Raw genomic sequence first — 22840 nt, forward strand, 5'->3', positions numbered from 1 at the left:
AAGTGGATTTTCAGTCCCTTGATTCTCCTTGAAGCCAGTGCAGCTAAAAAGATATAATGCTTTTTTGTAGTTTTTTTAAGCCACCGCCTAATCAAAACAGTGACAAGAAGGGCTTTTGTGGCCATGTACTCAGCCTTGAACAGATTTCTCAGCCCTTCTCTCTGAATATTTCTTCTTCCAAATATCACTTAAATAAGACATTTCTCCTCTTAGCCGCACTGTCCTCATACCTAAGCAAACACCAGATTCATAGACTTTATGGCCAGGAGAAACCATTCTAATCTGACCTGTATTTCACAGACCTTACTTTGCCCACTTTAGCCAAATATAAGTTGTTGGACCCAATATAGCTTCTAGAAGGGCATCAAGAGCTGCAGAACACATAAATTCCCTTAGTAGTTAATTGTAAAGCGCCTTTACAGCTTGAAAAAAAAACCTGTGGCTTCTTTGCTCTTTGTCTTGCTTCAACTTCCAGCCCTAGGTGGCTGTTCTACTTTTCAGCACAAGATTAAAGAGCCCTGGAGTAGCTGGTAATTTCTCCTTATGAAACTACTTATATACTATAATTAAGTCACCTCTCAGTCTTCTTTGAGATAAACTAGACGGACTGAGCTCTTAAGTCTGTCACTGTAAGGCACTTTCTCCAGGCCTGAAACTGCTTCTGTGGCTTTGTTCAACTTTCTTTCCAACATCTGTAAAAAACAAACCAACAACAAAGAAACCAAAAACAGAGATACCAGAACTGTATGAAGGATTCTAGTGCCAGTTACATCAAGGCTGTACAGAGAGGATAAAGCCATCTCACTGTTCCCCTGTTTATAGGCCCAAGGACTGCATTCACTCTTTTTGCCCTAGCACTGCAGTAAGAGCTTATGTTGATTTATTCATGCCTGGATTTTTTTATTATTTTTTATTATTTATTTTAAGGCAACCTTTAAACCTTCTTTAGAGTCCCTCATTCTGTAGGTTTGGATTGCATTCCTTATTCCTACATGTATTTGTTTGAATTCAGCTGTACTCAGATGTGATTTGTTTGACTGGACCCAGTTTACTAAAGGGCAAAGATAATCCTACATGATTGTTCAACTCTCACCATTATTTGCCTCTCTGTCCATCTATGCCCCAACTGCAAATTTTGTCAGCAACCATTTTATGTTTATTTGAAAGTCATAGATGTACTTGTTGAATAGTGTTGGACCAGGTACCTACTCCTTCAGAACTCCATTAGCATTAATCCTGTTCTATGGGAATTCCTCACTGGTGACTATTTTTTTAGATCCATCAGCCGAGCAGTTCTTAACAAAAATATCCCACTCAAGCCCTGGCTGTACCCTGACAGGGTGATGCAGTTGACAGCTGTCTAAGAGTTTGTGGAGTGTTGCTTCTGATAACAATTTCTCCTTTATTTCTAAGAGATCTCATGGTATTCTCCTGGGAGTAGTAGGCTCTGATGTTCCATTGAGGGAGCTACTGAAACTGGCCCCACGATACAAGGTAAGACTCAAGCCCATATATAGCATTTGCCATCACTCGCAGCTAAATGACCAATCACTGCTCTTGTGTATATGATCCAATGATAAATCATTTACTGTACAGAGATGTGTATGTAGTCACACACACACAAAACAAGAGACCTGATTTGTACACAGTGATCATTTTCCATGACAAGGCTGTGGACTGCCTTAGAAATACAGGGACTTAATGAGTCAGGGGACTAGTAATTGAACAACGGAGTATTTTTGCCCCTTGGTCACTAACTTAAATCTCTTTCTGTGATGATGATGACTCACGTTGTCACCTTTACATGACCCTTTGGAGGTCTATTTGAAAATAGTGGATAGCTTCCTTCCAGTTTCCAGTAGACAAAATCCACCAAATCAGCTGGTATCACCACTGATGCTGCCAGTAGATTCCAGATGCATTCCAAGGATGAAATGGACCATGAAGACCAAAGTATTCTACTGTGCTTACAGGTGCTTCCTTAAGGTCTGGGTTGAGATTTGTTGGGAGGGTCATGTGGAGGAGGGTTGCACTGTCAGTCACTATCTTGTATCCTTTATGTCAATAGAGAAATTCATTCTCTGGGGCTGTTAAGTGTACTTTTCATCAGCTCTGCATTCACTTGTAAATCTTTTGGAAGGAGGAAGGCAGTGAATCTCATTTAAAGAAAAAAAAAGAATGGTAGTAAAATTTTATAGGGAAATGCTGTCATATCATTGTTGGCACTGGATTTATGACCCAGGTACCTTGTTCCAGGTAAACCCAAGCCCTCTGACCAACCACGACTTCTCCATTTGATAACAGGCAAATGTATTGATACACATAAATAGCAGATAAGAATAATGCAGGCAAGGCAAACAAAATAACCCCCCTCCCCCCAATTCTATATCTACCAGTCCTAGGGCTGTCATGGAGGGAAGGTACATCTGGCTAGTATGCAAGCTTCATCCTGTGGTTCTCTCTTGAATATCAGATGTCAGTAGCCTGGAGGTCAGAGGCCAAGGCCTAACCCCTCCAGTGGGGTGGGTGAGATGGGCTGGTGGTGTGCCCTCTGTCCATGGTGGCCTTGGGTTTCTTTCTCAGGGACCCCCTTTGCTGCTCCAAAATCCCTGTTTTTGTATCCTTTCTCCTATGATGACTCTTCATCTCCAAGCATCATTGATTGGTTTCCCTGTGGTCGTCATACTGTCCACATTCTGTCCTGTCCACATATTCCTTTGTTTCCCAAACTCAGCACATGCACACATCCTAATTTGGTCATTTGCCAGCCTCCTACTTTGGTCCATCCACCAAAACCAGAAATCCCAGGGGCTCTACAGTAGGGCACTGTGACGTAATGCCATCTTATCTCATGTTATGGAACAATGTGGTACATGTCTTCAATTTCCCAGCCTGTGTGTCTGCTGGCTTCAGACACAGTGGTCCTTGAAGGAAACTTTGTCACAAACAGGCTTTTAGAAACTAATTAACTCTTGCCATTTCCCTGGACTATTGTTCTAATGCATATGTACTTTATCTACAAGCCAGTTCCCAAAAGCAAACCTCTAAATATAATTTTCTAGCCATCAATCATGATGGCAGCAAGGATCACTTGTAAATCTCCTTAAAGTACAGCCAGGAGAGCTGGCTGTACTTTAAGGAGGCCCCCTTAAGGACACAAGAGCAAGCTATCTTGATGTGATAGAAGAATGGTACGTGCAACAGGAAATCAGCATGGCCAATCTCTTCATTGAGATAAAACTCGAAAAGGAATTCTATAAAAAGGGGGAACTTGATCATAGTACTAGGGGGAAATTTAGAGCAGGGGATATTTTAGGTTGGAGATTAGGAAGATCATTCTGACTATGAGGGTGGTCAAGCATTGGAACAGGTTACCTAGAGAAACTGTGGAATCTCCATCCTTGGAACTTTTGAAGAACAGGTTAAACAGATACTTGGTGGGATGGTTTAGTCAAGGATAACCCTGCCTTGACTAGATGACCTTGTGAGGTCCCTGCCAGCTCTACTTTCCTATGATCCTATGACTGCAGCTCTTGAGTGCTTAAATATACTGGGGCTTTCTTTATGCTTGGAAATCTCAATTTTATGAGATAAAGGGAATGTTTTTATACTGTGATAGAAAACCTTTTAAAATCAATGGACATAATTCATCATGTACTACCATGCTGAGAGAATAAGTTGCATGGTGTTTGCTAAAGATTGTGTAAGAAGTTGTTCCAGGCAAAGTAAGACGAGTGTCATTTTTTGGAATGAATAAAGGAGATGAACAGCTCCATAAGTGAACACTAGCTAAAGGCTGAATAGTGTGCATTTTGCTTCCTAGATCAGAGGAGATTCTTACTTAATTTCAGTTATGCCTCTGCTTGAATCTCTAAGAATTTTTTAATTCTGTCTTTGTGAATTTTCTATCTTTTTTTTTTCTTTTTTAGAAATGGAGGTCTTACACATTTTTGACTTACAGATAATCCTTGTTTGTCTAGAAACTCAAGGTTTGGTTGAAAAATGTACTGAGTGGACCTAATTAAATAGTTGCTTTCTCAGAATTCCCCTGCAGACCAGGTCATTCACTGCCTGTTCTTGTTAGACTATGTTATTTCTTAAACAGAATTCAAACCTGAAAATGCAGGACTGACCCCTCCTGGGTTTGGCTTTTCCAGGACTCAGACATGATGGAGAAAGTTTAGTTTTTAGAGGGTGAGCTATGAAATCTATGCTCAGTTTTGCATGAATGGTTGTGTATCTACTGTAATCACCATGAAATATTTGGAGAGCTTTTCCAGTATGTATGATGCTGCCATTGTAGTATTTGCAGTATTTCACATTCTATATGTACCTTTGCAAAATTATTTCTATCCTCTGAAATGGTAATTGTCAGCTGCTTTTTAGGGATAAGCCTTACATCTCATGAACATTCACTGTAAATGCATACAAAACTCAGCTACCTGATAGGGGTCTGTCCATCTGTTTTTGCACACAAGTGCCCAGTCAAATTTTTCTCACTACACAGAGGGCAGCTTATGACCTGATATGCAGTAGCTGGGTATTGAGGCCTTGATGGCTGGACTCATTAAAGAAAGACTTTTGAATGTTGATGGACAATGAACAAAATGGTCACCTGTTAGGGAGTAGTGCCCGGAGAAGGAATAAGGCTAATTTTTCTAATACTTTTTTTTTCTAACAGCTGGGTGTCCATGGATACGCCTTTATGAACACTAACAATGGCTACATCCTCTCACACCCAGACCTCCGGCCTTTGGTATGTGACTTAGTAAATTTGAGTATCTTCGTTCGGGCTGCTGGGTCACTGCAGGGGCTTCCTGCTGTGTACACACTTTCTTGCCACCAGGCTTATATGTGTGAATTACTCAAATGTATCAGCAGAGAGCCAGAGCAACTCTTTTAATGGACATGTAAATGGTAGTATGCTCTAAGTGCTTGTGTGTTTCTGTCCAGTGTGTGTGTGTGTGTGTGTGTGTGTGTGTGTGTGTGTGTGTGTGTGTGCACGCACGCATGTGCATATATGTGTAGGTATACATCCACATACGTATTCTGTATTTGTGTGTTCATTTATATCAGAGTCCATGTGTGACTTCAGGGCTGGATACAAGTTTGCTGATTTCCCAAAAAGTGACACACACTAAGATGGTCTTACCTAGAGACTGAGAAGGTAGAGCACCCAAATAATGGCTGCCTTTTAGCGGTAGGTCTGGGGCCCTACAAATATAATTGATAGAGTGAGTATCCTAGTATGTCTCAGAAACAAGAGGCAGCATTTCAGGTATAAGACTATATAGCCAGAGCTGTCCTGCACTTCACAGCTGTTCCTCAGTTGCCTCAAACCCCATAGTGGTATTGGCCAGTCAGGCACAGTTTAGGATCTATGCTAGCCCTGAAGCTCCAGGTTGAGGTCTAGGCACAAACCAACCCTCTTCCATCCCTTTGCTGGTCCCTGTGCACACAGGGATGAATTCCATCCAGAGTGTCTGTCTGTGAACAGCAATGGGAGTAGTGTATCTATGTGTGCATGAGTGTGCAAGTGTGAGTGCTACACAAGTTTGTGTGTGCAAGTGTGAGTGCTACATAGAGACTTTGTCTTCACTGACATAAAAGCAGGAGTTTTGCAAGCATACAATAGTTACCTCACTTTACAATCCTGAGTAGAGACAAGGCGCTGGTCGTCTCTACCAAGGCAGCACTCTGCCTCCCAACTTGTGGCTGACCTCTCCTAATTTATTTCACAGTAAATTACAGGGCCTTGCCTCCCATGTTCCTTCATAATGGAATAGCTAATGTGTTAGCTTATCCCAGTGGTAAATGCATGCCTTTTTTATCAGTGAAAACAACACCTAAATTTCACTAGAACAGATCTAGTATTGTTTTTATAATGGGTTTGTTCTTCAGTTGTGGCCAACATCTGTTTTCCTTTGTCAAGGGAGCTGTACTGCACTCTCTGCATGCACTGATCTGAGAGAACATCCTCCTAAACCAGCCTATACCATTTATCAGCAACCCCATCTAGTCTCCTGCTACGCTTTTTTTCTCTTGCAGTGGCATGTCCTGACAACAAATCCTTACATCTTTAGGCCCTGGCCACATGTAAGAAATACAGTGTCATTGGGGTAAGATGAATCCCTCCTGTCAGTCAGGCAACATTAAGCAAGACCTCCACATTAGATAAATCAAATATTGACTGGCTGACTCACTGTAAGGTTGTCCTGAAAAGTTAGCTCACCATTTGCTCTGTCTTTTTTATAAACCACAGTATAAAGAAGGGAAGAAGTTGAAGCCTAAACCAAACTACAATAGTGTGGATCTCTCTGAAGTGGAGTGGGAAGACCAAGATGAAATAGTAAGTATGTGAAATGGATTTGAGTCTGTTCATGGCTCTTTTTTCCTAGGTATTGGGGTGAAAGGGGGAATTTCTGTAGCAGGTTGCAGGAGCTCCTGTTTTCTTCTGATATTGGCTGGTCATTACTAGGAAAGGCTGAATCTACACAAATTTTTCTCACTTGGTTCCAAAGTGCTTGTCTTCTTCTTTCTAGTCTGAAGATTTTGCTTATTTCATGTCATCCTGCCTGGCCTAGGTCCCTGCGTGGAATGTGGAGGCAGGAGCACATGTTGCAGGAAGGAAGAGCTTGGTGAACCCCAGGAAGCTGGTCTGTGTGCACACGGCTGGAGTGCTCACTGCAGCTGCAGCAATTCTTTGAATATCTCTCTTTAATAGTCTAATTTTAGAAACATGGAGTCCTCTCATGTTCTTGACAAGCATGCAGTACCTGGAACATGGTGGCAGCAATCACACAGCCAGGAAAGTATACACACGTATTAACTTTCTGGCAGTTAAGCTGACTTAACTGTTAGAGCATACACACATCTGTGGAGCAGAGTCAACTTAAATGCAGCACAAGATAATACACCTCCACGATGTATCATCTTGAGTTGCATTAGTTAAGTCAAGTTAGATCACAAGGGAGATATTTACACATGCTCCTGGGTAGAGGCGGGTGCCGCAACACATGTATTGAGCATCCTGCACTTCAAAATGGTGGCAGGGAGGAAAAAGACAGCACAGAGAAGATCTAACTCCTAGGATGCTGGATTGCCAGATTAAAAACAACCTTGCACAAGCCTGGAAACAGTGGAAGCAATAGCTGACCCTGAGGGATAAAAATAAAAGCATGAATGCAAAGCTTTTTTTACTGTCTCCTTGAGGGAAATAAAGAGCAAGTGAGCCAGAAATAATGGCCAGTTGAAGAGTGTTTGAGTCCTATGACCCCAAACAGCATGAGACAGTAGAATCATTTTACCCAAAACAAATAGCAAAATAGAGAATTAGTACTTCACATTACGGAGCTGAAAATACAGGCATCCTTTTGTAGCTATAGAGACATTAAAGAGACAGGTTTTCTCATGGGACAAGTAATTCCAGCTAACAGAAGACATGGTTGAGGAAAACAGATTTAACACTTGAGAAATGCAGCCAAATGGCAATGGTAACCAAATTGTCCAGGAAGGGGATCAACACAATGAGAGCCACTTGTGTAGAACAAATACATGGACTCAGTAGAAAAGAGTCCCAGAAGTAGAACTGAGATGGACTGCCTGAGCAGGCAGACTTCATGGCCCAGTGAATGTAATGAGGTAAGTTATATAAAAGGCTGAAAGAAAAATGCTCAGCTTACAGGCAACTCTGCAAAGGAAGTAGAGCTACTCTTTGTCCCAGCACTGCAGATGCCCCACAAAGTAAAATGTAACAGCACATACGGTTACTAAAAACAAGAGACCTTCAGTAAGAGAAAGATGACTCAGTGTGACTCAAGTCCAAATCTAACTCCACCTTTAGAGCCCTTAAGTAGCCCTTATTTTCCCAGGTGGAAGAGTATCCCAGGCAGAGTGTAGCTGTCTGCAGGGGTGGATCTAGCAAGCGGGGGTATGGGAGCAGCCACCCTTGCTGCAAAGGTAGCTGCACCTCTCACTTAGAGCCTCTGCCCCCCACCCACTGGTCCCACTGGTGCAGGAAGTCTGGGCAGAGAGAGCCTTTGGGAACTTTTTAAAATCCTGAAAACCAGGTAAGAATCCTGCCCCTCTTCCCCTCCCTGGTCAAAGACACATCCCCTCCTCACCCTTTCCCTCCCTCCCTCCCCTGCCCTTGGTGCTTTCCCTGCTGCTCCTGGGGGCAGGGAAAGCTCCTGAGTCATTTCCTCCAGCTGGGCTGCATAGGGACTGAGCTCAAGCAGTAGTGATAGGTGGGTTCTCCCACCGTACCTGCTCTCCCCAGGAGCAGGCGTGAGGGGAAACCCTTTGCCCATTGCTGCTTCTGCTGCTACTGTTGCAACTGAGTCCAGCCCCTGCAGAACCTGACTGGAGGGGGAAGGAGAAGCTCTGAAGCTTCCCCTGAGCTCAAGACAGCATAGAAAGCAGCAGCAACAGGAGGAGTGAGGGGGGAGGGTTCAAAGCGGGGGAAGTGGGGGGAGAGCCTCTGAGCATGGAGGGGATAGGAGGGGAGAGTCTCACCTGCTTTGGGGACTTTAAAAAAATGTTACTTTCCCATCTAAAGACTTGGGTTTGGGCCTCAGTGCAAATCTACCAGAGAAGGCTATCAGTCTTCTAACTGTCTGTTTTTGCAGCTGTGCTATAAGACAGGGGCAGGCAATTATTTTGGGCAGAGGGCTGCTTGATGAGTTTTGGCGAGCTGTGGAGGGTCGCATGGGTAGCCCTGCCCCTTCAGTTGCCCCACCCCCTGGTTGCCATTTTGGGACCGGAAGTCCTGCCCCCTGACCCTTGCCACCGGAAGCCCCATCCCTGACCCCTGACCTTTGCCACTGGAAGTCCCTCCCCTTGCACAATTTACCAGGTAGCAAGGCGTTATTACCCCTTGTGGTAGGGCACTGTTTGTGCCTGCCACTTTGAGGGCCAGAAGACAGCAGCCGGCAGGTGTATGATTAGGGCACCCATTTTAGATTCAGGGCTGTTCATATAAACAGGGTATTTTGTTGCTGGGTACGACCTAAAACTGCACCCTGACTGGAATGGATGGCCTGGTGGGGCTCTCAGTGGTGCGGGAGCCCCCAGGAAATGCCAGGCCAGTTACCACCCCGGTGCAAGGTGGGTCAGGGTGCCTTAACCCCAGCTCCCACAACCGGGTGGGTTACCCCCTTGTAGGGTCTGGAAGGTGGACCCCAAAGAGAGCATGAGGCCACAGACTGAAGAACCTGTCTAAACATCCCCTGACTGGTCAATGCTGGGGCCAGGACTAGAAGGGTGAAAGGGCCGGGGGCCCACCGTGAGGAACGGCCAAGAGCTGAGGGCCTGGGTTTCCAACTGGCCTGGACGTGGGCCAGGGCTAGTAGCCAAAAGTCCCGGGGGGGTATCACACCCATAAGGGGGAAGCAGCTCAGGGAGCTGTGCAGCTGGGAATGAAGGCAGAATAGGCCGCATGAATGGAGGGATCTAAGTGGGGTTCAACTAGTAGGATTATGGGGCCCAGTGTGGGGCCAGTGATATTCATAACATCTGGATGCCATCTGCGAGGCTTGGGCTGTGGTGTAGGGGAGGAACGGAGCTGCAGATAGCACTCCCTGGCATCGGGGCAAGAAATGGGCAGCCTCCCACTTTGTTAACATCAATTAAACAATTAACAACAAAGCATGGCAGGAAAGAAGGCAGGTGGTTAGCCCAGAAACAGGTGGGCAGGCCGCTGGGAAATCAGCCCCGAGAAGGCCCCCTGTTACACCTCTCTACCCTCCTGCCCCAGCAGTGGGGTTTCAGGGGCATCAGACCTCCCCCAGAACTTTCCCCCTACCTGTGCCAGCTGGTCCCAAAAGGAGGAGGCTCTGCTGCCGCTTCTGCTGGTCAGTGCCAACCCAGTCAGGCTTGCCCCATCCCCAGTAGCACCTGGTAGGTTGGCTTCAGCCACATGCTGCTCCAGATGGAACAGTCCCGGCTGGGTCTGCACTGGCCAGGAAAGGCAGCATGCAGCTGAAGTCGGCTCCTCACCTGCTGCTGGGGACGGGAGGAGCCTGGCCGGGTCTGCATCAGCCAGGAAAGGTGGCGATGGAAACATGCGCCACTTGGGATGGGACAAGCCCAGTCAAAGCAGCAGGGGCTCAGCTGTACTTTCCCCCTGCCTGCACCAGTCAGTTCCGAGCGGCACACAGCTCCGCCACTGCTTCTGCTGGCCAGTGCTTACCCAGCGAGGCTCCTCCTGTCCGCAGCAGCACGTGAGGAGGCGAATTCAGCTGCATGCTGCCTTTCCTGGCTGGTGCAGACTCAGCTGGGCTCCTCCTGTCCCCAGAAGCATGTGGCTGAAGTTGGCTTCTCACGTGCTTCTGGGGATGGGAGGAACCTGGCCGGGTCTGCACCATCCAGCAGAAGCAGCGGTGGAGCCGTGCGCCACTCAGGACTGACCAGCTCATGTGGGGGGAAAATGCAGCTGAGCCCCTGCTGGGCTTATCCTGTCCCGAGCAGCACATGGCTCTGCCACTGCTTCTGCTGGCCGGTGCAGACCTGGCCAGACTCCTCTCATCCCCAGCAGCATGCAGGGAGCCGACTTCAGCTGCATCCGTCCCATCCGGAGCAGCATGCGGCTGAAGCCAGCTTCCCAGGTGCTGCTGGGGACGAGGCGAGCTCAGCCGGGTCTGCACCAGCCAGCAGAAGTGGTGGTGGAGCTGTGTGCTGCTCAGGACTGACCAGCTCATGTGGGGGGAAAATGCAGCTGAGCCCCTGCTGGGCTTATCCTGTCCCGAGCAGCACATGGCTCCACCACCACCTTTCCCCACTGGTGCTGACTGGGCCGGAGCTGTGGCCCAGCTGCTGCTTCCCCTCCCCAGTGCTGGCCCAGCCCGACCCTGCATGGCCTGAGTGGCACAGCACAGGGAAAGCCTGTCCAGCAGCCACTTTCCTGGGCTTACCTGCAGGCCAAGGCCCTTTCCAGTCCTGTGCAGCAAAGCAGAACCCAGCCCAGACACTGTTTCCCCTCAACGGTGCCACAGGTTCTGGCCCAGCCCCCCCGCGGCCCCTCTCAAGCTGCAAATGTGTCCTGAGCCGGGGTGGAGTGAGGCCAGCTGGGTCGGGCTGAGGTCAGCATTGGCTGCCTCGCAACCAGAACCCAAGGAAACAGCCTAAGGGGCTCCGTGGGCCGGAGGGACATGCTTGGCAGGCCGGATCCGGCCCGCGGGCCAGATTTTGCTCACCTCTGCTATAAGATCAGTGACAGAGTCAATGCTAGCTGCAGCTTAATCTCAGCAACACTGATAGGCAGCAATATTATATTGCTAAGGCTCAGTCACAAGCCTCCAGTGTGTAGTAACACAACCATTCTGACGCCTGCAGGGAAAATGTAAGCTGTCAATAAGAAACTCATGATGTCATAGACAATAGCACTTAAAGTCTATAGCAGTTAACACATTGGGCAGCAGGGCAGTGCACCCTATGAATTTGAGCACAAGCAACTATGTAGTACTCTTAACATGAGAGAGGTCAGAGAAGAGGCATGCCCCCCTTGTAGTATTCCAAAGACGTATTTCAAGAAGACATGCAAGTCCAACAGCAAGCTGAAGTTAAATGGACACCCACTCATGCAGCCCAAGAGACCAGTAAAAAGCAAGATATTGTCAGTCCAGCTAGAGCCACTGAAGAAGGAACTGACAAGCCTACAAACAGGAGGCATCATTTCAGCTGCTGAAACGAACACAGGGCAGGTCAGCTGTCTTGTACTGACTTGAAAACCCTTAAGTAAGCAGAGGATCTGCATGGAGCCAAAACACTTAAAGAGGCATTGAAAATAAGTTGCTGCCTATTTCCAGCAATGGAGGGTGTACAACCTGATCTATCCAGTGCAAAAGGTGTCCCTTGCTTGTGATGTAAAGACAGTTCTGTCATATTGAGCTTGAGGAGATGTTCAGAAACCTGGCAAACTTTGCTTCACCTCTTGGACAGGCACTGCTGGCACAAATGCCAGTGCGCTTCAGCTGGAACCCAAAATTATTCTGATATAAAGTGGACAAGGCCTTAGAGGGATCCTGATGCTTCAAGACTGTAGCTACTGAAATTCTTATTATTTGTAGGAGAAGTTGGCAGTGATTAGGCAATGCAGGGCACCAAGCTTTGACCATTTCTAAACAGATGCCAGGAGTGGAATGTTATCCTGAATCAGGCACTGTGAAAATGAGGGGAACTGAGTTCTCTGTATTTGATGCTTATGGTCATCTTGAGGAACTTTAGCTGGGCCCTGAGAACCATTAAAGAGATGCCCAGACCGTAGATGTAAGGGGAGTCCAGAAGTAGGGCTTCTATGCACGCCTGTGAACCCTGGAGACAGATTTCAACCTGTGGTGCGTGTAGGTAGGTTCAGAGACTCAAGGGCAGACATCTGAAAAAGTAAAGAAAATCCTGAGCAAGGCAGCAATCCCAAAGTACTGCAATCCTGCAAAGCAGACAGAACTGCAGTGCAATGCCACAAGAAGAGACCTAGAGCAACACTGATTCAAAACCTGCAACTCCAGACAGGCAGCAGATGTACTCAAACAGAAAAGGAGCTACTGGCTTTGCTCTTTGGAATGGAATGATATGATCAGTTCAGCCTTGGGCACAAGATCAGACTGGCTTCCAGTCTGATCACAAGCCACTGGAAAGCCATCATGAAAAAGCTACTGCTGAACACACCCAAGTGTCTGCAACACATATTATTGAGATTCTAGCACAATGAGGTGAGGAAAAAGCACTGCCCAGGAAGCTCCTGACTGCTGGACATGCCTTCTTGAATATAGTACAGGAGGAGATGGAGATAATCCACATGCCAAAATACTTGTACATCACTGGGAGGCTCCAGACAGTTAAACAAAAGTACTAAGCAAGATGAGGCTTCAGTATTTCAGAGTTGGCCAGTTGGCAAGAAGCAGGTCTCATAGAAGGTTAGCTCCTATTGCCAGGTGAAAGATGAGGTGTGCGTACAAACAGTTTATGCAAAGGGTACTGACAAAGCAGGAATCCCAGCAAATATGTGACATCATGAGGAGAGGGTATGGACATCCAAACCATGGACCATGGGACAGAGAGGTGGGGTTTTACCATGCTTTGGTTGCTGTTCGGTTAATGCGCCTGTACATATTCTTATGCTGACGAAAGTAGAAGCAACCTTGCAGTAACTTATCCCTCTTTCATTTTGAGGGCCAATCTACTGTGGTTTAGCTCCCACTTATCCAAAGTAGGAGCGTGCACCTGAACAATTACAGCAAAACCACTGATGCACACAGTAAAGCCCCACCCTCTCCAGCTCCATGGTAAACTGTTCATATGCCCACATCCATATAATACTTTATGAAGACACAGTAGGCCTGAGAGGAACCAGGAAACGTATCCATTGGTCAGACATGAATGCTTGGTTGAGGGTATTCATGGAAAAGTGCCAAGAATATTATGCTTTGTAAAAATCCAGCCCAACCCTAGGAAGTGGTCAGAACAGAAAAACTATTTGCTTTTAACTATTTGGCGAAAACTATGTGGTGACATTTGAGTGCTAATCCAGTTTCTGAAAAGCAGCTTCTGGAGGTTATTCAGGCATGAAACATGATCAGAAAATTGAAGGCAAATTTTTACAAGGTCTGGAATACCTAACATACCATGGCCAGACACTGTGCACTGCTTCAGAACTGAAATGATTCAGTCCCAGAGGGAAATTATCCCTGTGTGTGCAATGGACCATCCCAGGGAGTAGATGGTAGCTTAAAACCTTATGGCTGGAGAACTGAGGCTGTGCTTCTCCGCAGAGAATGACAGATATGACACAGAAGCTGTTCAGACAACACTAGACTAGGCAGGTAGCTGGCTACAGCAAAGGCAACAAGGACTTGAGTTCACTAAGAACAAGTGAGCTTGTCCCACCATCAGTGACTAAAGGGAATGACCCAAGCTACCATGAGATACAGTCCTATGAGGCAGCCAAAGACTTGGGACAGTAGTGGAAATTAAATGACAGTGGGCGCATCTACATGAGATGTTTACTGCGGAGCTACCTAATTAGCTCTGCAGTAAAGTCTCAACATCTACATGTGCAGCTGCTGCAGGAAACTAATTAATTCCACCACAGGTTAGTACTTGTAAATCTAAGCACTGTACTGCAGCAGCATTCTTTAGCACACAGCACCGCAGGCCTAGACACTGATAGGTCTGGCTGGGGTACGAGGGTGTTTCAGTGGGGGGCTGCCTGCTGTCTAGCCCCATATTGGAGCATCCTCATACTGGAGCACCAGTTCCTCTGAAGCACATTGAGCCATGTTGGAGCAGCCCCAGGCTGGCAGGCTGAACCCCTGACCCCCCGCCAGCTGGGGCTGCTCTGACCTGGCACCCCTAGCTAACACCAGGGAGACTTAGATCCTGAGTCATCATCTGGCTTGATAAAGTTGGAACAAACAAGGAATATAAGTTACATAGTAAATGAACAGGATGTCATCTAACAGAATGAAGGTAACACTGAAAAACAATTACACAAGGAGTAGAAGATTCATTCAAAGACCATCATAGCTGAAGGAACATGAGGTTCAACAGGTACTTATGGGCTGGCAGTGAAGGCCTTGTCTAGGTGTAGGTGTAGCTCCAGGAAGTCAGCAACTGTTTGTGCAAGGGATGTCTCATCATCAACAAGTTGAGGCAAACTGTAGCAAGCTGCATGGATTTCGAGAGAGAGAGGAGTTTGAGTTTGAGAAGGAAGAATATTTTGGAGGAATCTCCTGGAAGCCTGAAGGCTGGCTGCAGTCGAAACACCCTTGTATATCTTTCTCTTATTAAAGACAAGAGTTTTTGTTTTAGAAATTTCAAGTCCCCTCCTTATTACCCAGTAAACAGTACAGGCAGTCCTCGACTTACAGCATTTCAAGTTATAAAGTTTCGCACTTGCAACATTTATAAATTGACACCCTGTTTCAACTTTATGACATCAGTTTCAACTTTACAACGCTTGATCCTATGCGACACCACACCAGCAACCAAGTTTGCTGTGTCACTCATCTCCCTGGAGAACATCGTCCAAACTTCCTTGGACACTTTCTTTAAGAAAGCAGACAAGACTCCAGAAAAACCTGCAGCCAAGACTCCTGAGAAGACTCCAGCCAAGAACCCTTCAAAAAGTCCAACCAAGAGCCTTTCAAAAGGTCCAGCAAAGTCACCTCAAAGAAGTCCTTCCAAATGAATATGATTGCTATTTACAATATAAATACATTAATGTAGCTATATTACTCATCTATAATTGATCGAGGACGAAATTCTGGGGTATTTTTGGTAAAAATAGGGTATCAGGCCTTGGTTCAAGAGCCAGATATGGCAATTGGTATGCCCCTGAACAGAAGGAAAAAACCCTCTCGGCAGGAACCTCCTCTGGGTTGAAAAATCACAGGAGGAGCACTTCAAAATCGCCTGGAACTTCTTGCAGTATTGGGAAGTCCCTAGGAAATTACAGCCCGCCTATGGAAACTCCTCTTTTGGTGTCAGCTGAATATGGTTATCTCTTTCTCCCTGTCCATGTTGCCTCACATGCTGTGCTTCACTCCAGAAGCGGCCATGTAATGTTTCAGTAGTGGTTTGTAGACATAGTTTATAGATAAGTCTTAACATTTGGAAGGAGCTTTGGGATTGTTCTGAATGACCTAGTGTTTGGGGAACTAGGGAGCCCCCTCTGTGAAGATCTTAAAGCTCTGTGCAATTACTGCAAGTAGGTGACTTGCCTACCATCACAAATTGAATTTTGTACCATAATTTGGCAGTTCTCTTGCCTCCAAGTCCTCTGCCTTAAATAGAAGAGCCAGCCATTCCTCTTTAGAAGACTCCCTGTCTTAGTTATAAACCACTCCAAATCCTGTCCTTGAGGCAGCAACACTAAGGCTAATCTGTTTGTTTTCACAGCTGAGAACAGCTATGATCAGTGGAGAAACTGGATACCTCTCTATGGATGTGAAGGTTCCTGTAGATAAAGGAGTAAGTTATGCTGGGCGTATTCTAGTACTGGGTACAGGGATCCATGGAGGATACAGAGCTAAGGTTTAGCATGTTATGTAAGGATTTTCTTGTTATGCTCTGTGTGTGTGTGTGTGTGTGTTGGGGTAGGGAGAAGTTAATATATATTTAACTTGTTCAGAAAAAAGTATTAAGAGATGCTTCCCAAATCATTAGTCTCTCCAGACAAATTTAAGAAGTACTTGGTCCAGAGATTTTAGGGGTTATCATCTATAGTTAAAAGAAGACATGAAAGCATAGGACTTTAGAGATGAAAAAGGTACAGCAATTCAGTAGAACTAGTTAAAAGCCATTTCTATTTTGGGAGCAGGGGGAATGTTTCATGAATATTTTGTTCCTATTTTTGTTAAAATTTGAGGTTTATTATTACATTTTTTTTAAAACATTCTGGGAAATGTGATGAAAAATCCTTTTTTTTTGTTTACTCTGCTGCCCTCAGTCTTCATTCCATATGAACCTGATCCTATCTGGCCAATATTAATTAATGTTGGGGAATAAAATTTCATGAGTTGTAACAAATGCTTTCTGTAAATCTAGATATATTGCATGCTCTTTAGTCTCTTCATCCCTTACCTTTGCTATTCTGTCTAAAAAGCAATCATGGTTGTCAGGCAAGATCTATTCTTCAGAAATCTAGGCTGCTTATTGCTCTTGGTTCTATTATCCTCTTTCTTTGTTCTATTACCGGAGACCCACAATCTAGTTTTCTCTGAGTCATTCCAAGGAATTTTTTTAGTTCAGTATTTTTAAGGGCATCACAAATACACAAAGGTCTGTTTCTTTGCCTTGCCTACATTTTCTCTCTGTTCTGTTTATGCATTCCCATATGTCACTTTGCTTTGCCACTAACCCCATGTTTTCCCAATTCCACCTATTTTTTTCCAATGTTGTTCTCCATTTCCACCTTCTGACTTTTTCCCATGCTCTTTCTCAACCCCTTCTACATGTTTTCTTTCTTCTTTCCGTTCTTATCCTTTTCTTCCTTACCCATTTCCAGTTTCCAGTTATATCAACCTTTGCCTGCCACATTACTCTCTGTTACATTTCCATGAGGGAAGTATTTTACTGCCACAAAACCACACAACCTCCCTGTCATAAGCCATTGTTTGAATCTGGTGATAGGAGCAATGGCCAGGGGCAAACCAAGAGGGTGTGTCTACATGAGACGCTAAATGCACAGTAGACTAATTCTGCTGTGCTAATGTGCAGTAGAATTAATGTACTGCACATTAGCATCACTAAAAAAGTGTGTGCTAGTGCTACTGCACAGTAGCACCGGTTACCGCACATTGAGTTATTACAGATACTAAACTTAATGCATGGTAACTACAGGGTATTAATGCACGTGTAGACGTGCCCAGAGATAGGCAAAAAAAAGGAGTTTTCCTTCTACAGCTGTCTAAGTTACATGGTGGAGAACCCAAATCTGTAAATCTTGCATGGAGCAATCTGAGCTCTCATCAGTTTCCAAATCTCCTAATGCAACCAGCTGGCTGGGTGTAATATGAACTGTTTGCCTCAAGTCCCCTTGATGCCTGTTACAGTGTTAGATGGATTTCCAGGATGCTGGGTACATCTACACAAGCTGCTAACTGTGCAGTAGCCTAATAACACTGTACGCAGTAGCTAATATGCTACTGCACAGTAATATTAAACTACTGTACAATTAGGGTACTGTGCAGTAGCACCAGTTACTGCACATTGATGTAATACTTGGTTATCCAAGTACTAAACTTAATGCACAGGAACTATGGCACTTTAATGAACATGTAGACACACCCACTGAGGATTAGTGTTTTGCCACACAGACAGAGGTACACATGCACATGCATGCAGTCTCACGTGATCCTGGGAGGAATGAACAGTCATCATGAATGAAGCAGGCTGCACTGCTGCCAGTATCTCTTTACCCAGCTCCCTAACCATAGCCCCTGCTGTACTCATCTGCTGGGTGTTTCAGTCTAGGACACAGTGGAGAGCTGATAGGAGCAGGTCCTGTGTGCTTTGCTCCACTTCCAATGCTGTTTTTGGAAGGAACTCCAAGTGGTTTGGAACATGCAGGCCTTCGCACGGGATCTTCAGATATTTCCTATGTTTACTCATATACACACAGACTCTCTCTCTCTCCATCTCATTCCCTGCCTGCTTATAGAAAGGAATTTCTACCCATTACAGCAGAGCAGATTTCCAGTATGCTGAGGATTATTGTTTCATCACATAGAGACAGCAGGAAAGGAGAGTGCTCAAAGACATTTTTTTCCACTGCAGGAACTTCAGAGAGGCAGGTCTTGCTGTGGAATCAGACCTCTAGTTTTGTTTTGAAGTCAGCCTGTAGGACTTTAACCACCCTAATGTTCAGAATATCAGTACTAGAGTTGGCTGAAAATGTTCAAACAAAGTTTTCCACAGTAGAAGGTCAACTTTGAAAAATGTTGATGCTCCAAAGTAACATCTGAATATCTTTTTAAAGTTGGACGTCAATTTGAAAAAAAAAAACCCCAACCAAACAAAATTTGTATCAAACAAAATGTTTTAATTTAAATCCATATTTTGCTAATCCTTTCTTAGCATCCCAATTTGGGATAAAACCAAATGCTGAAGTGTCAGGATTCCCTGCAGGATGGAAATTCCATGTTCTGACCGACTTTAATCACCCTGCAGTCTACATTTTGGCTCTTTCAGACCTCCTTCTCCTACCCTCAAGTCCTCCTCACTGAAACCCCAGCCAAGCAGTAACAGTGGGAAACTAGAAAGTTGATGTAGATGGTTCACTGTGGCCCATGGCGGCATTTGAATCAATGTGAATGGCTCTGTGCAAACTAAAAAATATTGATATCCTTGGAAATCTCTGCATTAGTCACACAGTGAAGGGGAAAGCAAGTTTCTCCCATTTCCTGCACTGTGGCTTGGAATCCTAGAGCTAAGGTGTTGGTGACCACTGTACCCTCTACTGCAAGCCTAGGGCCCTGGGGCTATGATTGCAGATCGTTCTGAAGTTAGTCAGACACTTGGACTTGCCTCTGAGGACATACATCCCAATCCCTGTTGTTGTCATGGCATGGTAGGATTGTGTGGGCCTGAACCCCGCTCAGTGCATTTCTAAAAGTTTCTTGGTCATTTATTTATTTATTCCAGAAACGAGTTATCTTCCTCACTAATGATTATTTCTTCACTCACATCAGAGATACACCTTTCAGGTAAGCAAGTGTATGTATGTCTTGGGCTGGGAGCTTCTTGTTCATGGCCCTGATGCCTGGGAAGACCTGTGTGAATAACTGATGTCTCTCTCTTGTATTGCACTTCCCCCTCAAAAAATCATTCAAGTAGATGCAAAATGAACCATTTTTTTCAAATTTTTGGTAAACCAGTTGGAAAAAAAATGTAGATCAAATATTTTTATTTGTTCTGAAATGAACTTGTTCTTCCTTTTCAAGCTTTCTAAAAATGCTTTTTACTCTTGTAATAAAATGGAAGCAAATATCTGAATGAAACAGTTTCTCTCAGCTTTACATGGGTTCCTCATTCCCATGTGCTGGTGTTGAGGCGCTCTTAGTCAGAGGTGTAATCACCAGGGCCTGCGTGCTGGGTGGCAGCAATGGCAGAAGGTGGGCTAGCTGTGGCAGCACTAATAGCTGGGCTGACAGCGGCAGCTACCTTTCTTGTGCCCTCTGCTGGTGCTCCAGGCTGCCTACACATGTGCTCAGGTGTGGGGTGGGGGGGAGGGCAGTGTTTTAATTAGAGCAGTTCCTGGACAGCTATTTTAATTAAAACAGCTCACCACCATGTATATTAAGCCCTGCTATGTTTCAAAATGGCCATAGGACACTTTATCTGAAGCTCGTTTGACAAGGTTTAGATAAAGCACCCCCACAGCCATTTTGAAATGCGCGGGGGCTTAATATGCATGACGGTGAGATGATGCTGGAGTGTTCTCATTAAAACAAAAACAAGCACATCTATAGGCACCCCCAGTCATGCAGTCCTGTTTATCCTACTGTACTTACTACTTTGGGGGACTTTCTGCTTTAATACCTAAAGAGAGAGCTAAAGTTATTGAGGATCTTGGCCTCTCTGTGAGGCTTTTAGATTTTGACACCTGGGAGCTACATGTTTCTTTGTTCACAAACTCTCTGTTTTTCCTTGCCTGCAGTCTGGCAATAGTGCTGTCCCGAGGGCATGGGGAATACATCCTGCTGGGGAACACTTCGGTGGAAGATGGTAGGTCAACCTGAAACAGCTATAGAAGAACTGTGGAAGGAAACAACATTGAATGTTGTTGCCTTCCCAGAGGTGGGCTGGTGCTTCACTTTCTCCTTTTCCACCTACCCCAGCCTTTCTCTATCTGACTCAGTGACAGATAAATGGATTTATTATTTGTTTTCTGGTTTCAGGTTTGCATGACTTGCTGCAGCCAGACTTGAGCTTAGCTAATGAATGGTAAGTGGAAGAAATTCTGCTCATGAGGTGGTTTGTGTTGACTTCACTGGCCTTTCTGCTTTGGTCTGCCATCCTCAGAAGCCTTGAGAAAAAGCAGTACTATCCAGGAATTGTCCAAAGTAAAAACTGAACCTTCACAGTTTATTGCAAGTTCCTTAGGTTTCCAAGGCAGACAAGGTTCTTTGGCTGAATCTGATATCTTTTATTAGACCAACTTAAATAGTTGGAGAAGAATTTTTAAGCAAGCTTTTGGGTTCAAAAACCCTTCATCAGGCTAAGGAAGTTTCAGCAGTTGGTGTGTGCTCTTCCTGGATGGAATGAAAAGTAAGATTTCCAATACATTTGGGGGGGGCGGGAAATTACACTATGTCTTGAGGTTTTCACTGTCAGAAAAGACCTGATATTTACCTTACGTTCCCTTCTAGCTGAACTCCTCACATAGGTCCTAATCACACCCAGAACTCTCAGCCACAGAAAGCTTAGCAAGGGCTCATTTTGGTACAAGGTCAGACTAAGCACATACACATTTAAAAAATCTGGTTCTAAATTCAGTGAGATACCGAAGTTCATGTGATGTTTTGCTGAGCCCAGACACAATACAATGAGGTTGGAGCTGATTGGTGATTTTGCATCAGTAGTATGTGTGATCTGTGTTTTTTCTTGCCTTGGATGTGAAACAAAGTAAAACTTGGCAGTTTCAAATTTCATTTTGACTTTCTGGATTTGTGTGCACCTAAAGTTCATAGTTAAACTCAGCTGTGTGAACCCCACATGGATCAATACCAAAGCAACTTGTTGCAAGAAGCCTTGAAAAAAAACCTTTCCATTATACCTGTGTCACCTCAGCCCTCCCACTTACATGATACAGATCACTGTAGAAGCTTATTGGGCTAAATCCTATTTCACTTCATGTACCTAAATGGTCCATATACAGCTGTATAAATTCTTAGCATTTACTCATGAATTGTGATTCAGCTTGGTCCAGGCTTGCCTATGAAGTGGGCTGTGCTCCAGGCAGGCAGCTATGTAAAGGTCTAGGAGCAGCTCCCTGCTGCAATTCATAGTGCTTTGCAGGAAGCGCTATGAGTTGCAACGATCCCCTGGACTTATCACAAGTTTGCTGTTGGGTTTGGGAGTTGGGGATTCCAGCCGCTTGCTGCGAGCCTGCAGCCTGGTCTCGGTAGCAATGCTACTCCCAGCCTGATCCTGTTTTCAGAAGGGGAGGGAGGAAAGGGAGCAGAGGGAGCTCGTTCTTGGGGTTCCCCAGCCAGTGCTGGAGTTTGGGACAGGTGGATTGGAACCTCCTCCCCACCCCCCATCCCCACTCCCTTAGGGTCCAATTCACATGCCCCACCCTTCAGTGGAAGTTGAAAAAACCCCAGACCAAACTCCCTCTGCTCCCTTTCTTCCAACCATTCTGAAAACAGCGACAGGCTGGGAGACCCACAGACACAAATTACAGAATGTGCACTGTTTTGGAGCATATTCATCTGAACTGTCATGCAATGAGGTTTTGGATTTTCTTGGGATTGGGCCCTTTTTAAGCACTCTGAAGCTGTGCGCTTCTGTTTGGTGACAGTTGTAGAGTAGGGCTGTGCAAAATGGCATCGTTCTGTTTTGATTTGCATCTCAACATTTTGACGGAACAGTGTTTCATTTCGAATTTTGTTTCGATTCAAAACCACTGGTCCATTTTGTTTCGTCAAAACAGTTTCGTTGTTTCGACGTTTCGCCCATAGGCTATAATGGGGAAGTGAGAAACAGCCTATAACTTTGTCATTTCTTGCCTGATTTGGATGCAGCTTGCAGGGATGGTAGCCCTTTCTGAGGCCATGAAGTCTGCTAAATTTCAAGGAAATAGGTGGAGAGGGGTCTGGGAAACTGCACCTCAAACTCTTGAAAGCAAAACTCATGTCGTGTGTGTGTGTGTGTGTGTGTGTTAAGCCACAGTGGGGTGAGAAACTGCAGGCATGGTAGCCCCTGCTGCAGCCACAAAGCCTGCCAAGTTTCAAGGAGATAGGTACAGAGGTTTCTGGGAAATTGCACCTCAAACTGCTGACAAGCAAAACTCGTGTCACATGTGTGTATGAAGCCACAGAGGGGTGAAATCTTCAGAGATGGTGGCCCTTGCTGAGGCCAAGAAGCCTGCCATGTTTCAAGGAGATAGGAGCAGGGGTTTCTGGGAAATTGCACCTCAAGCTGCTGACAAGCAAAACTCGTGACATGGGTGACACTGTGTGTGTGTTAAGGCACAGGGGGGTGAAAACTGCAGGCATGGTAGCCCCTGCTGAGGCCACAAACCTTGCCAAGTTTCAAGGAGATAGGTGCAGGGGGTTCTGGGGCCCTGCACTTCTGACTGCTGACAGGCAAAACTTGTGACATGGGTGCTTGTGCGACT

The 22840-nt window shown here is 45.4% G+C and overlaps 1 protein-coding gene across 1 annotated transcript in view; it reads left to right on the forward strand.

Moving 5' to 3' along the window:
* Window positions 1-22840, forward strand: part of CACNA2D4 (calcium voltage-gated channel auxiliary subunit alpha2delta 4) — a 185464-nt gene that overhangs the window by 65077 nt on the left and 97547 nt on the right. The window contains exons 16-22 of the mRNA XM_025198807.1: window positions 1414-1494; window positions 4682-4756; window positions 6263-6349; window positions 15895-15966; window positions 19141-19202; window positions 20156-20223; window positions 20397-20442. Of these exons, the coding sequence (XP_025054592.1) occupies window positions 1414-1494; window positions 4682-4756; window positions 6263-6349; window positions 15895-15966; window positions 19141-19202; window positions 20156-20223; window positions 20397-20442 (491 nt within the window). The remainder of the gene's footprint in view (window positions 1-1413; window positions 1495-4681; window positions 4757-6262; window positions 6350-15894; window positions 15967-19140; window positions 19203-20155; window positions 20224-20396; window positions 20443-22840) is intronic.

The sequence above is a fragment of the Alligator sinensis genome, unplaced genomic scaffold, assembly GCF_000455745.1.
Source record: "Alligator sinensis unplaced genomic scaffold, ASM45574v1 scaffold87_1, whole genome shotgun sequence".
In the NCBI taxonomy this organism is placed as follows: Eukaryota; Metazoa; Chordata; order Crocodylia; family Alligatoridae; genus Alligator; species Alligator sinensis.